The 14,291-nt window shown below is 42.4% G+C and overlaps 2 protein-coding genes across 2 annotated transcripts; both read right to left on the bottom strand.

The window, feature by feature from the left end:
• Nucleotides 1-412: 412 nt before the first annotated feature.
• Nucleotides 413-2,635, bottom strand: rab32b (RAB32b, member RAS oncogene family). The gene is made up of 3 exons (XM_068752126.1): nt 2,422-2,635; nt 1,168-1,445; nt 413-577 (listed from the first exon to the last, which is right to left on the bottom strand). Exons 1-3 carry the CDS (start codon nt 2,633-2,635, stop codon nt 413-415), a joined length of 657 nt encoding a protein of 218 aa, XP_068608227.1.
• A 742-nt stretch (nt 2,636-3,377) lies between these two features.
• grm1b (glutamate receptor, metabotropic 1b) lies at nt 3,378-14,052 on the bottom strand. Its single transcript, XM_068751613.1, has 8 exons — nt 13,389-14,052; nt 12,940-13,189; nt 9,528-9,763; nt 7,804-8,050; nt 7,126-7,294; nt 6,693-6,819; nt 4,690-5,617; nt 3,378-4,215 (listed from the first exon to the last, which is right to left on the bottom strand). The coding sequence occupies exons 1-8, from the start codon at nt 13,966-13,968 to the stop codon at nt 3,378-3,380; spliced, it is 3,375 nt and encodes a 1,124-aa protein (XP_068607714.1). The 5' UTR covers nt 13,969-14,052.
• Between the last annotated feature and the right edge of the window lie 239 nt (nt 14,053-14,291).

Genomic DNA, 14,291 nt, shown 5'->3' with positions numbered 1-14,291 from the left:
CTCAAGTATTCAGCAAAGTATATAACTGACAGTTTAATAAATCAGAGAGGGGATTTTTGCGAGTTTAATATACAAAGACACAACATTTCTAGAGGGAATTTCAGCAAAAGCTACTGAGTCTATGTACTTGGTGGCAGGATAGTTCCCTCGATGCACAGCAAGGCAAGTGAAAATTAAAAACTACAGGACAGAAAATCACAGCTCAGTGTGCAAAAATAACCTGCGCAATATACACACATCAGTGTGTAAATGGCTGTTTCTAAATTTGCCTTTTAATTGTATTTGCATAAATCAAAATACACAAGTGGTATAATCAAATAAATCATCAATCAAACACAATCTCTGATAAGTCCTAAAGCAATATGTGAATTCTGATTTTTGGAATTCTCTCTCCACTGTTTGGGTCTTTGCCTCAGAGCCGGGGACTCCAGCAGCACAATGTTTGGCTCTGACTCTCCTCCGATGTCAGGCCCACTTTGATCCCGTCCAGGTGAAGCTCCTCATTGGACAGGCCAGTGTCGCAGAGCATCATTTGTTTAACAAGGAAGGCGCCTGCCTCATCAATATTTATGTTGTCCTACAAATGGTGAAGAGGGAGATGTGATTTAGAACATTGTGAATGCATCAGTTGAGTTAAGTGTCTGGCTCAAACCTTGACTGCAGATTTGTTAATATTTGAATTCATTTTATGAGCAGTGCCAGCATGTTATTGCACGCAGTGTCAAAGTTCACCCAGTCTACTATAACCTCGTGCAATTCTAATTGTTGGTCACATGATCCACTGGTGACGAATGTCCCAGCAATGTTGATGCATTTCCTCAGGTAGTTTAAAAGGATAAATAGATGATTAGATCTCATTGATTCATCAGTAAAAGTCATCATAACAAAGGTGAAGTTGGACTTGTACACTATGCCATTCATTTACCTAGAGTTGGACTTTAAGCATTTATTTGTAAAGGAAATGCAATAATATATCATTATATAATGTATTCGAATGTATGGCATCAAAAAGGAAATAAAAACAGGCTAACTTATTGTCCATTTATTTAACCTAAAGTCAGGCTTACCCCCCAAAATAACAAGGCAACCTGATTTTTTTTTCTCAGAATCACTCGGAACATATTTATCAACTCCAATCCAATCAGGCTTGATCAATATAGCACACACCTTTGCAGAGGTCTCAAACCAGCCTGTGAATCTGTTGACTTTACAGAAGTCATCCATAGATTTCACCAAGTCTCTGTCTCTTCCTGTCATGTCACATTTGTTTGCCAGCAGGACAGAGGGGACTGGACACCCGCTGTCAAGACAGAGTTTGCTGTCGAGATCCCGTTTCCACTCTGCGGCAGCCTCCAGGGTGGAGCTGTTTGTAACGTCAAAGACCACTAATGCTCCCATGGCACCTTTGTAGTACACTCTGGACATCTTCTTAAACCTGTCCTGGCCTGGAGGGAAGAGGAAATTAAAATTGGCCCTCACACAGCTCACAAAGGCGAGTCTATGTATGCATCATGAAATCAAGTTTTATAAGACTTTTGAGTAAATGCTGTGGAGCATATGAGGGACAGGCAACATTCATTTTCTGAAGTAAAATAGAATGTTTCCATGGACACTGGATAGGATTAAAATTAGACGTGAGATAACAGCGAGGAGAAAGGCTGCAGTCTGACTGCAGTTTCCACAGACTGAAAGATGTATGCTGAACTCATTCAGCAGTGATAATCCAGTCAAAGCAAAAGATGTATTAGAGTTAAACCTGCATATGTTTTATCTTGTAGTGAGAGTCATTTCCATATATTTGAAAAAAAGACTGACTAGCAATTTAGAAAAGGTTACAATACCGTTATTTTATTTAAAAAATGCCTTTTATTTAAACAGAGGAAGTAGTTCATGAACAGATAATAAAAAAAAACCACTTTGGAGATTGTCTTGTGATTTATTTTGTATTTTTGGAAGTCACTGTATTGAAGATGAGCTCAAAGAATGGCATAAAAATAGCACATTACTTTGAAGGACATTTCTTTAAAGTCATCTCACACATATTAAGTTTTTGCTCTGCATTGCCCCCATTTTATAAAACATTTGTTATGATTGACCGGGTATATCTTAATGGACACCTCTGAAAAATTATCATTCACAAAACAGTATAGAATGGCTCCTGGCCCATTTGTATTTATTTATTTTTTGAAACCGGCCAAACACATTAAAATACTGGATAATTAATTTTACTGCTTTCCTTTTTTTTTAGCTTGGTGTTTTGTAGTTACTGCAGGTTTTATACGCTATTTCTGGGGTATTACACATGTCTGAGGAATAATCACCTTTAAAATTGAAAATCAGACGCCAAAAAGTCAATATATAATTGTGTTTGGAATTGCAGGGCACAAAACTGCAACAGACTTTCATGAATTTAAGACTCACCTGCAATATCCCAAAGCTGCATTCTCACCAGAGTCTTGGGACCCCATTCAATTGTTTTAAGAGCAAAATCAACTCCAAGAGAAGATTTATATGTTTCATTAAAGCGTTTATGAACATAACGCAAGACAATGCTGCTCTTTCCAACTTCTAAATCCCCAATGACTAAAACTTTAAACAGCCTCTCTGTCCATGAAGTTGTTGCACTTCCAGCCATGTTACGATTAGTATTCCAAAAGTAAGTGTTCCTCGTATCCAGTTTTACAGATAATATCCCAGAATCACATTGCAAATAGTCTGCATTTACCCTCGAGGTCTCAACTCTACATGCTCCCTGTAGGAATAGTTCTTAGTTTTCCTGCTGTGAATTCTTTTCTGAACCGAAACCCATAAATGTTTGACCTTTGAGTCAAAACTCTTATTGGAGCTGCACCACAGAGCTACTTCACGTTTCACCATAAAAAACGAGCCCAAAGCGTACAAAGGAAATTTATTTCCAGTCAATCGGGTGTCATATTAAATGTTCTACATAAGTTCATTGTTTAAAAATGCAGACTATATTGTGTGTCAGGCTACAAATACCTGAAATAAGAGTAACAGTAATACTTTACTTACATCTTCATTATTAAGTTATAAAATTTAAATTCAACAAGCTCATATGCTTGTTATGTCATCTATGTTCATGAATAAATCTGTTAACAAATGTACACACACGCCGGTTGTCTCTGAAGCACAAAATCTTTTTTTTTATCCTAAAAGCTTGTGTTAAAATTTGAACATATGCGTGTAATATATGCTAATTCTTTACTGTTATGGACAACATCTAAAATGATTTTTTAAAGATTTGTTGTCTTGTTCACCCATATTAAATAAAAGCTCACTTTTGTATCATATACAGGTACAACACATGTAATTATCAAATTTTAAATATTGTAAAACCGGTAATGTTTAGTTTGTCCTCAGAGAGTTGAGGAGCTTTGCTTTAAGTCTTTGAGAATGACAGAGGCATATGTCACATTTGGAGTGCAGCACAATATGGACTCAGACAGTGGTGAATTGGGAAAGGGGCTCCGCGGCGGATCCGCACAATCTCGGAAAGGAGAAGGGGGCATCAGAGCCACAGAGTCCTCAGTGGCTAATGCGACCTCCAGCAGGTCCTCCTCATGAATCTGGACGTTGTTGTAGATATAGCCTTGAAGAAGACCGAACTGCTCATCCTCCATTCCCTCCTCCACAAAGAGGGAGGCGGGCTCCTCATCAAACGGGTCGAGGTTTACAGGCAGGAACGGGTCCTGCTGGATGAGGTCGGCCTGGTGGTAAAAGGGCACGCTGCCGCTTGCAGCCTCAGGCATGCCAATCACATCATTATTATGACTGTTGAATTTTTGCTTTACCACCATCTCCCCGTGTAGGTGGTCCAGTATGACCAGTTGGGGGTTGACGCTATTAGGCTGCAAGTGCTCTGTCGCGTAGAGCTCCATCTCCTCATCCACGTCTTTCATCAGCTCACAAGCAGGATTTTGCCCGTGAGCCGTCACAGTGGGAGTGGCGGGGTGATGGTATCTGACAGAATCACCCTCTTCCTCCTCAGCCACATTGTACAAGGTTTTCGTGCTGAGGTCTGAGAAGTCCAGGCCTCTGTTTTGGAGCGTGTTAGTTAAGGGTTTTATGACTGCCATCTGATTAGAACCTGATTCCTGTCTCTTCACGTGCACTGACAGCCTGTGCCACATGTGATCTCCTTTGGGAGGATGCCTTGCACCTGGTTCAGACCATGACACAGACTTTCCATTAGAACTATGAAGAAAATGAAAATGGCTGTTACTTTAGGAACCCCGCACAGTGGAGATAAAAACAGCATCTCTGGCTCATGATGAGTTTAAAACATTAAAAATGTATAATGCTGTGGACCTAATCCAGGGTATCTGCAGGTCTTAAAAATCGTAACAACCATTGAATTTAGTTTCCACAGATGCTTCCTGAAGCCCCGAGATACTAAGAAACGTTTGGATGAATTGTTCTTTCCCTGCAGAAACCCTGTTCTCAATATCCACTTGGCGTCCCTGAGCACACCCGTTTTAATTTTACCGACAGGTCAAAGGTTAACTGTGAATTCAGCACTGAGCCACATCATTAGACTTTACAACAGGTGTACCCATGAAGGTGAATACAGTAAAGGCACCAGCTTCCCTCAGAGAGGGAATTGCAGTCGAACCAGCATCCCTGAGGTGCCTCAGGAGCGCGACCCACGCGCTAAGTTAAGGAACCTACCTGCCGTTTCCAGTGTTCTTCTTCCTCTTAAACATGCTGAGCAGGCTGTTGCTTCGGCAGGCTATTTTCCCGTCGCCAACATGCATGCGCACGGCGTCAGAGGTGGTGAATGCGCTGCGGACGTTCCGCTCTGGTTTGGCGATGATGATGTACATCTTTGGGGTAAACATACAGCCCAAGGCTACAGTCACACTGAGGCTTACGGAGAAGGATGTGGTGATGATCTTGTAGTTGCTGCCAAAGTAGATTGGCACAAAGGCCAGCCAGATGATGCATGTGGTGTACATAGTGAAGGCAATGTATTTGGCTTCATTGAAATTTGCCGGAACATTTCGGGTCTTGAAGGCGTAATAAGTGCAGCTCATGATGAGTAAGCCATTGTAGCCCAGAGGGGCCACAACACCTATGTTGCTGGTGTTGCAGATGAGGAAGACTTCTCTGATGCTGGGGTAGGATTTGATGGGTTCAGGAGGCTCCATGACGATGAGCGTAACCTCCAGGGTCAGCTGGACACTGATCAGGATGAAAGCAATGACCACTTGAGCCCAAGCACTCATGAACCTTGGTTTCCTGGTGCAGATTTTCTTCTTGCTGCCAGCCAGAATACGCGCAATGCGGTTGGTTTTAGTCACCAGGGCAGAGTAGCACATGGCAGCCGAGAGTCCGACAAGGAGCCTCTGGAGGTAGCAGGAGGCCACAGTGGGATGGGCGATGAGGGTGAAAGGACAGAGGTAGCCCAGGAAGATCCCGGCGAGGATGATGTAGCAAAGCTCCCTGCTCGAGGATTTGACCACAGGTGTGTCACGATATACGACGAAGATGAAAGCGACGAAGGACGTGACCAGGATGCCCATGCAGGACAAAACCACCTGGATAATGGACTCTGGGTTGCTCCACTCAAGGTAGCGCAGGGGAATCGGCTCACAGCCTGAAGGAGAAAGAAATGAATGAGATGTTTTGTGTTTCTGATTTATCTGGAGAGAAATAAAAAGCCTAAATAAAAACACATTTTCAAAGTAGGGGGAAACTTTTTAAGGCTTTGTCATATGGACACATTCATAATTTATCAAATACATTTTAGCCTCAGAAAATACAGTAAGTCTCAAAGTAGGTTTTTAGCTCAACTATAAATAACCCCTTTTCTGCTCGGCCATGGCCGCACTGAGCTGCTGCCAGCAGAGGAGGACAAAGTCACTTACTTCCTCATCCAAATACGAGCTTTCTTCTTCGTGGTGACAATAAACACTGAATATCGGATATTGATTGTTCATTTATGTATTGCACAATAACTAAAGTCTGGAAACCAATACATTTTTATGTATACTGTATATATATATTTTCTTTGTTTATGCATCTGAAGGTCTTGTGATGAAAAATGAAAGATTGTGGCTGTTGGATGAGAACGTGTCTTGTCTTTGAACAGAGCAGAGGGCTTTGAAAGTGGGCCAGAAGAGTGGCAAGTAGGGCTGCTGTCAGGTGACTATGAGAGGATGAATATTTCTCAGGTGTCATGGGAAGCCAATAAAATAGGACAGGACAGGTTTGTTCAAAGCTGCTGCAGAAATCGTATAAGAGTGAGGAATAAAGGCACAGAGGCCTGGATGAACATAAATTTATATTGAGCCTCTGGTAGGATTAAATAATCTACTCCTCTCTCTGAAGGCATCAGTCGTGCAACAAGCTCTTTACCTTTCTTTAAAATTCATCCATCCATCCATTTTCTTGTACAGTCGCTTTTCCACTTTGAGGGTCACGGGAGCCACTGTGCCGCTTCTTTCAAATTCATCCAAATTAATTTCTTCAAAATTACTTTGATTTAAATTCAACATGATAAGGATCATTATCTTGGATTAATTCTGCAGAAAAATGTCCTTCAGATTATTTAAAGCGGCAGATGCATGGCGAATTATGTTTGTTCGCTTTTCTTGCTGAGGAGATGAAGTCTCCCAAAGGGGGAACTGTAGTGGCACTGGTCTCTGATCGCCTGCGTCGACTCAGCCTACCTTCAAGTTCTTCGTCCGGCCACCAGCCCAGCTCACAGGCCTTGCATGTGAACTCATCCTGGACGTACTCGTTGTCCTTACAGGCTGTGCAGATCCAACAGCAGCTCACCTCTCCCTTCCTGATGACCTGGTCAACAAAGACAACCATTAAATACATTCCTGCAAGTACCCATCTGTAGTTAGCTCCAAGTGAAACGGAGCTCCACTCTCTGTTGACACCAGTATAACAATTCGTGAGCTGTGAAATCTCCCGTCGACTGGTTTCACCATTTCTATTTGTAGAGAATGGCTGCAGGTGATCTGGAAAGGATTGCATCAAGAAGCTAAAATGACTTTTGTTTGCTTCCACTAAATAACTCCCATTTTTGTGACATAAGTTTCAACCCGAAGTCACCAAGCAAGCAGAAGAGTATGTAAAGGATACGTCACTCACCTTGATCTCTCCTTTGGAGCAGGGCTCACTGCACACAGACCGGACCATCTCACTGCTATTTATCCGACTCAGTTCTTCATTGAGGCTGAGTATTCCCTCATGCCAAGATCCAATGTTGATGTAGTCATAAACTCCAGGCCCCATATTTTGGAAGTTCATAATCTCATACCTGGGAGTGGAAAGAGTGGAGTGATGATCTCATTTTAAAAGTTTCGTTCAAGTTGGTTTGTTTGTTTACTTTTTGGGGGTCTGCTTATTAGTTTTCGACACTGAAACCAATGTATTTTAAGATTCTTGAAAAGTGAAATTATCTTGCCACATGAAACAATAATTTCATTACTCAGAAACCATCTTCTCGTACTTTAATTCAAGTATTTTAGCTCATATTTTTTGCAGTCTTTCATCACTAGTTGTAGGTCCCATAATTACAGTAAATAATATAAATACACCGCCGGTAAACCAAAGTAGCTGGCAAATTAAACAACAGCGCTTCTAGACGAATGTCGACTTTCAACGGAAACAAGACCGCAAGGGCTTTTTTGAAATGCTCCTCTTAGACAGGATGTTTGACTTTATTTGTACTGTAATACATGCTACTGTGTGACTGTACTTGTACTCTAACATTCTATCTAATAAATATATTCATCATCATCTTCATGTTAGGAGAGTGCGTTTTACCTCCCAGGTGAGTCTCCGTTCTCATCAAACCATATGTCCTCTCCAGAAACCCCCGTAAAGCTGGTCTTGAAAAGAAAGTCCAGTAAGTGGCTGCCGTCAATGGGCTCCATGTCACCGCAGAGCCCCGTATAACCAGGGCAGAGGTGAGCTTGCATGTCATGCAGCCCGTGGGCCATGGCGTAGATGGCATTAATGACAAAGCCCATCTTGCTGTCTTGAACATAATTGTCCTCCAGACTTTCATAACCTGTCCACAAGTGAGAGTTCGGTAAGGACAAAGCAAACTTCTTACAGTGGTGTCTCAGCATCAAACCTATGCCGAGACACTCGTTGAAATGGCATACTGTCCATCACTGTGCTTTAGCTGATACCGGTCTGTGTGCAGACTCGAGGAGATATTCGCCCTTTCTTTTGTGTTTTCCTGTTACATAACTTCCCATTTATATTGGCAGTTGCCGAATTTCTCTAAAGTCTGTATAAGAGTCACACAACATTTAACTGTTGGGTACCGAGGCTGGTGAGTTTCATGTGTTAAATGAATCATCGGTGAAAAGGACTGGCAGGAACCTGACGACTCGCAAAAAATAAACACATAAATGGGAAATTCACTTGGCTAGCAGCTGGGTGAGTGTCCGATGGGAGCTGCTGGCGATGACCTAGTTTAACAGCTCCTTGGCTGCGACACTCGCTGAGCTGTGCGAGCTTCAGTCATGATGAAATGATGTCAGCATGCAAGCAGAGGACCTACTGCTGCACGTCGGGATTAGTCGGCTGCAAGAACCATCTCTGTCCAAATAGAAATACAATGAATCTCATCGCATCTGCCGCAGTATGGCTTCGCTATTGCTGTGGCTGCATGCAACTTAAGCTGGATCAGCCGCCAACATCTCACTCAGTGTTATTGGGCTGTTTGACAGGACCGTCTTAGAACACAAATTGTGTGAGAGCAGATCGGAATCAATTGTTGGGTTTTCATCACAGAGTAAGGGGGGGAAAAACATCCCAATAGCTTCATATATTAGAGGTTAACTGAGATTGACCTCAATGTCAGTCAACCTCTATGTATATTCCCAAAGTGAGGAGGTTTATATTCCATTCAGCAGATTCAATCACCATCTTGGAGTTCTATGCCAAAAAATAAATAAAAATATGCAATAAAAATAAAAAAATGAACTCAATCTATGCCAATGAGACAAAAGAACATACACTAATGTCTGCATTTTGGATTACAACTGAATAACCTTGAGTACTGCATTATTTTATATTCATGTTCATTGATATTAAAGAATTTGCAGAGATTTTAGAAATACTGAATGTTTTATCAACCCAAAAAAAAATCAAGATTGAAAATATAAACTTGTGTTGTATAATAAAAAAAAAAACATGTATGAGCAGGATGATGTTTGAGAAACATGCTTTTTTGAGCATTGTTTCAAGAACTCTGCGCCTTGTGAAAGAGGAGGGTTTAATTTACCTAGATGATCATCCTCTGCAAAGCCAGGTGTCATGGAAATGAACAATATGGAAACAAACGTTACTGAATTGAGGCAAAGAGTATTCTGCCCTCTGGCACTCTAATTCATTATTAAACCACGTGTTCCAGTTTCCAGGGCCTTGTGGCATCGTCCTCTGGGCATTGCACACAGTTCAAAAAGACGAGCAGTTCCTGCTGGTGGGAAAACACTGAAAAACTGCAGGAAGCATCTGGCGGATTGTTCAGCTACCTGAGCAGTTTCGTGCATAATTCAGGTTCTCCTGTGGGTGTCCGGGGAGGCGGCACTGGAAGCGGTACTGCCAGAACTCAGGGAACCATGGGTTGCGGGTGTTGGTGCTGAGCCCCAGCCTCTGGAAGTAGTCATCAAAGGAGGAGACCTCCTCAGACTGAAGCTTCACGGTGATGCCGCCCTCAGCCTCCTGCTCAAATCCCTCCACCACCTCGACTCGGTCGGCCCAGCCATCGCTGCAGAGAGGAGCACGGGGCAGGTAGTAACAAGAGAACCAGCACCAGTTTGTTAATCCCATGTGTTAACTTTGAGCTAAACATGCAGTTTAGGTGAATTAGAGACTCTAAATTTCCTGTAATGAAATGTAAATGTGGACACAAATGATTATTGGCCCTGTAATAAACTGCTGCACCTTGCCTTTTGCTGAGGGTCCAGCACCCTTCGGCCCTGAAATAATTGGTTATGGGTAATTGATAAATGCATTGATTACATAAAATTATAGAAAATATCTTTCCTTAACCTAAAACAAAATGCCTTTTTCTTTTTTTTTTTTGCTTAAACACAACCACAGATTAGATTTTTTTTTATGGATTTGGGTTTGCAAGCAAAATACCTCCAATGCCATGCCGCTGTGGTTCATACATGTAGATCCATTCAGTTAAAGCAATGCAGGCACAAAAGCATTAAACATTAATGTGTGTGAATCTGATGGATTATAAATCATTGATGTTTTTAGGACGGAATGTTCTGACTATGACCTCCCACGATGTCCTGAGATTCTCTCTCGACCGCTCTCGCTCCTCCTCTGCACATTCAGGTACCATTAATGCATGTTACTAATTTGGCTTCCTCAACAATCTTATCTTGGTTTCCCATGGATTAATTTCAAACTTTGACATTTCAAGCTTTCAGAAACCTTCTCCCCTGTCTTACTGAAGGGCGTGGAAAGGCTCACTGTACTTGCTGAAAGAATAATAATTAAAAAAAAAACCCACACCAATCACAAGTGCAGTGAGAATTCACAGATTAGTGATGTAGCTGCACAATCTGCCCTGGTGAAAACAAGCTTGCACCTTCCACACACTCAGACGCTTCCATGTTACTTTACATCTCTGCTGTGTCATTTGCATTTGCAGCCTCTGTTTTATGATAATCTATTCTGAATTGTACCGCACACCTTCACTCACGCAGATTTTAATCACACTTAATGAAGAGCATCCCTTCATTTGAGTTGCAAATGCTGCTTAAGAATCTTCAAAGCAGAATTATTGACATTTGCATACATTTGTTACTGCAGGAATAAGAAGTAAACAAGGAAGATGCTGAGGCCTTAAACAAAAATCTAATGAACCCACAGAGTTCAAACCGTCTGATTCAAGTTTTCACATTGTTTTGAAGGGATAATATTTGCACAGTGTTTTACAGATAATTTTTTTTGTAGCCTGTTAGCTTGCTCCCACCCCAAGGAAGGAGTCTAAACTCTGAATATAGAGTACCTCAGTGTTTACCGGCTGCCAGACTCACTGACTTTATTTTAGCACTATTATGAGGTTGGTATTTGTGGATGGATGGACAAACAGATGGACAGATTGACAGATGGATGGTTGGGCAGATAGACATTTTAAGACACTGAATATTGCTTTCATCATGATATGTCTGCATTGGCTCGCACATCAAGGATGAACCGACAATGGCTGCCCAGAGTGGCGGCATCAACTCTACCTGGCCATTTGCTTCACAGCATCGCACTGCCTCCAGTCCAACACCATGAGTGCCAAAAACCTACAACCCTGACGTCAAGCCACGCAGTGCAGATTTATAACACAGTTCTAATAATGTCACACGTCCGTAAATCATTTACGAGGAGACATCATCTGTCAAGCATTGCATCATAAAACTGATGCATTGTTCAATCCAAAGCCATATGCAGCTTCGCTCGGCAGTTGATCAAATGATTTGAGTGAGATGTGGACGATCTGCGCTGTGAGAAGGGAAGACGGATGACCAGCAGCTCAGGCATATTCAATTGGCTCGTTGCACATTTCCTGCAAATGTTCACTTGCTGCGTTGATCTGAAAACATTTTCCTTTTTCAGTTGTCTCCTTGACCCAGAAAACACACACACACACACACACCGCTATACAAAACTCAAGTCCTCGTTGTCTTTCCGCTGAGACTTAAGCAGCACAAATTCATCTAGAAAGGGGTGAGAGCACGTTTCGTTTAAAAAAAAAAAAAAAAAAACTATTTTCACGCACGCATGATAGAAGTTAAGGGTTTTGACTCCTTCTCATCAGCCTTTTAGAATAAAGCCTCCACATAACAAAGAGCCATTCTCAGTAAATGAACCATAGAGCGCTTTAATCAGACACACTGTGACTGTTACAACAGGACACGAGGTGAGCCTCAGTGCACCGGTGTTTGTCTAAGTGCTGTTGTGCGCTGCGGTGTTCACTATTCCACACGCCCCAGCTTATGCTTGAGGTGCTGTCCCATATTAGCCCATCCTGCCTGTGATCTGACAGGCAGAGAGAGGAGGAGAGCTCGCTGCGTGGATGCATTATTCATTACTGTGCCTGATTCAAAGCCGTTTTTGGCTTTCAGAGGAACTACCCACCCAGCAGGAAGGGAAAAGATTTTGTTTCTAGCATTGCAAATGCAGATCATTCTGAGCATGGATGAATATTGTTAAGGCTCATGCACAAAGGGTCCACCAAACTATTGAGTTTTGTAGAGGTCATTATTATTATTTGTGCTCTTTTTTTTACTAAATTTTAAGGGGCTTACTAGAAAACTCACGAAAATTGTTGCACTCATCACAGTTGGTCAATATTTTGAGCTGGTATGAGTTTCAGAATTGGGTGTGGCAATAATAACTCCAAAGCGCCCTCTAGAAAGGTTCAATGAAGTAGCTGCCGCTGGATGTTTTAACCACAAGGTACAAAATGTGTCCAAGTCTTCTTTTTTGCCATTTACCTTCAGCAAGGTCACCCTTGACAATTAATCAGATTGACTTCAAATTTAGTCAGTACATTCTCATCACCTCAATCGTGAAAAAGAACTCTGCAAAACTTGAAAGGTGTTGCCATGGCAGCACAGCAAAGTTCAACGTTTTGCCTTGACATAGTTGCATGACTGCAGATTTTTGTCTCCAAACACTGCTGCTGCTCCCTTGTCCACTTTCCAAAAATGTAGTTCATCTCAAGCAAGCCAAAATGTAGCTTTTAGATTTCCATGACAACTGGATCAGCTCTATTTGCTGAGGAATATCAAGTGATATGACCAAATGATTCAGAACTAATTTGGCCTGACTTTGACTTCATTATCATCACAAAAGTCACCAATTTGTGTCAGTCAATAAGTTGATATAATAAAAAGATATACAATTTTATGTTTCGTGTCTCTAACAAACCTGCCAATTAGGAGGAACTCCCCGACCACCCCGAGCCGCCTCATGGCCATCAGCAGCCCTCGGACCGTCATGCCTTCACAGAAGCACACAACAACTCGGGCTTTAGGCAGACGTTCACGCAGCTTCCTCAGCAACCTGTCAAAGTGCTTCTCCCCGGCGTTGCTGTAGATCTTGCCAGAGTGGGCGATGCAGAGACCATCCTGCGAGGCGAGCTCTTTGAACACTTCCATCCCGCTCTCACCATAGTTACCTGAGAAACGCCGACAGCGCAAGAAGACGTTGTACACTTCATAGAAATTGGGATTTTAAATTTCAATGGGACGGTTCCTATAGTTAAATAGAGGTTAAATAAATAAAAGAAAAGATACAACTTTATTGTACTCTACTGACCATGATGTCCCACATTATGCGGGACTATTTGTGTTATACTGAAAACAAATGTGACTTACCCTCTGTATGCACTGCAGACACGTAGGTCCAGTTGTATCGTTTGACGATGTCCAGGAGGGCCCTGGCCTGAAGAGTGTCGGAGGGAACAACCCTGAGGAAGTACTTAAACAAAGTTTTGTCACTCAGGTCAATACTGGTTGCAGAATAGGCAATCTGTGGGATGTTGAACAGCTGCAGGAGGTTTTGAACTTGAATTGCTACTGAGCTCGACCCGGGACCAATCACTCCTGCGATAGGTTTCTTGGATGCTGGTGGCTGACTGGAAGGTTCCCCCTCGATGCACCACCTGGAACCGTCCCCCTCATCCCGGATTGAGATGAGAGAGTCTCGTATGAACTCGATGCTCTGCTCCAGAGCCACAGAGGAGTGCCAGCAAGAGTCCCTGATCTCACAGCCAAGGGTAATGTTGGGCAGTAGGTTCAGGTCTGAGTTTATCCGATCCAACGTGTGGAACATGGCCTCCACTCTCTGGATGCCATACTGCTCACGGATTTCTCCACATTTCCTTTCTGCTACTTTGTCTGCCGATGGTTGGTGGTGTACGGAGAAGAGGGCACCTATGATAACATCCCCATCCATCCTCGCCACCAGACGAGAGGCAGAACTCGGCACCACTGACCTCTCATATTTGCCCTTGGTCAACACAAATGCCTCAAACAGTAAAACAGGCATCAGGGAAATCATATTCAACATAGCGCCACAGGTGGTGAATCAATTCCACTTGGACCTAATGAAGGTCCATCAATCCACTATTAGATGACAGAGGGAATTAACTCTGGTGCTTCTCCTTTCTCAATCTGTGTGTGAGACACAAGACCTGGGTGTAAGACAGAATGCATTAATTCAGTGATATGACCAAAAAAGAAACACACAATCTGCAACACTGTGATGCATCAAATAAT

This window comes from Brachionichthys hirsutus, chromosome 18 (genome assembly GCF_040956055.1).
Source record: "Brachionichthys hirsutus isolate HB-005 chromosome 18, CSIRO-AGI_Bhir_v1, whole genome shotgun sequence".
Lineage (NCBI taxonomy): Eukaryota > Metazoa > Chordata > Actinopteri > Lophiiformes > Brachionichthyidae > Brachionichthys > Brachionichthys hirsutus.
The sequence above is the reverse complement of the archived record's forward strand: the minus strand, read 5'-3'. Positions and strand labels throughout refer to the sequence as shown.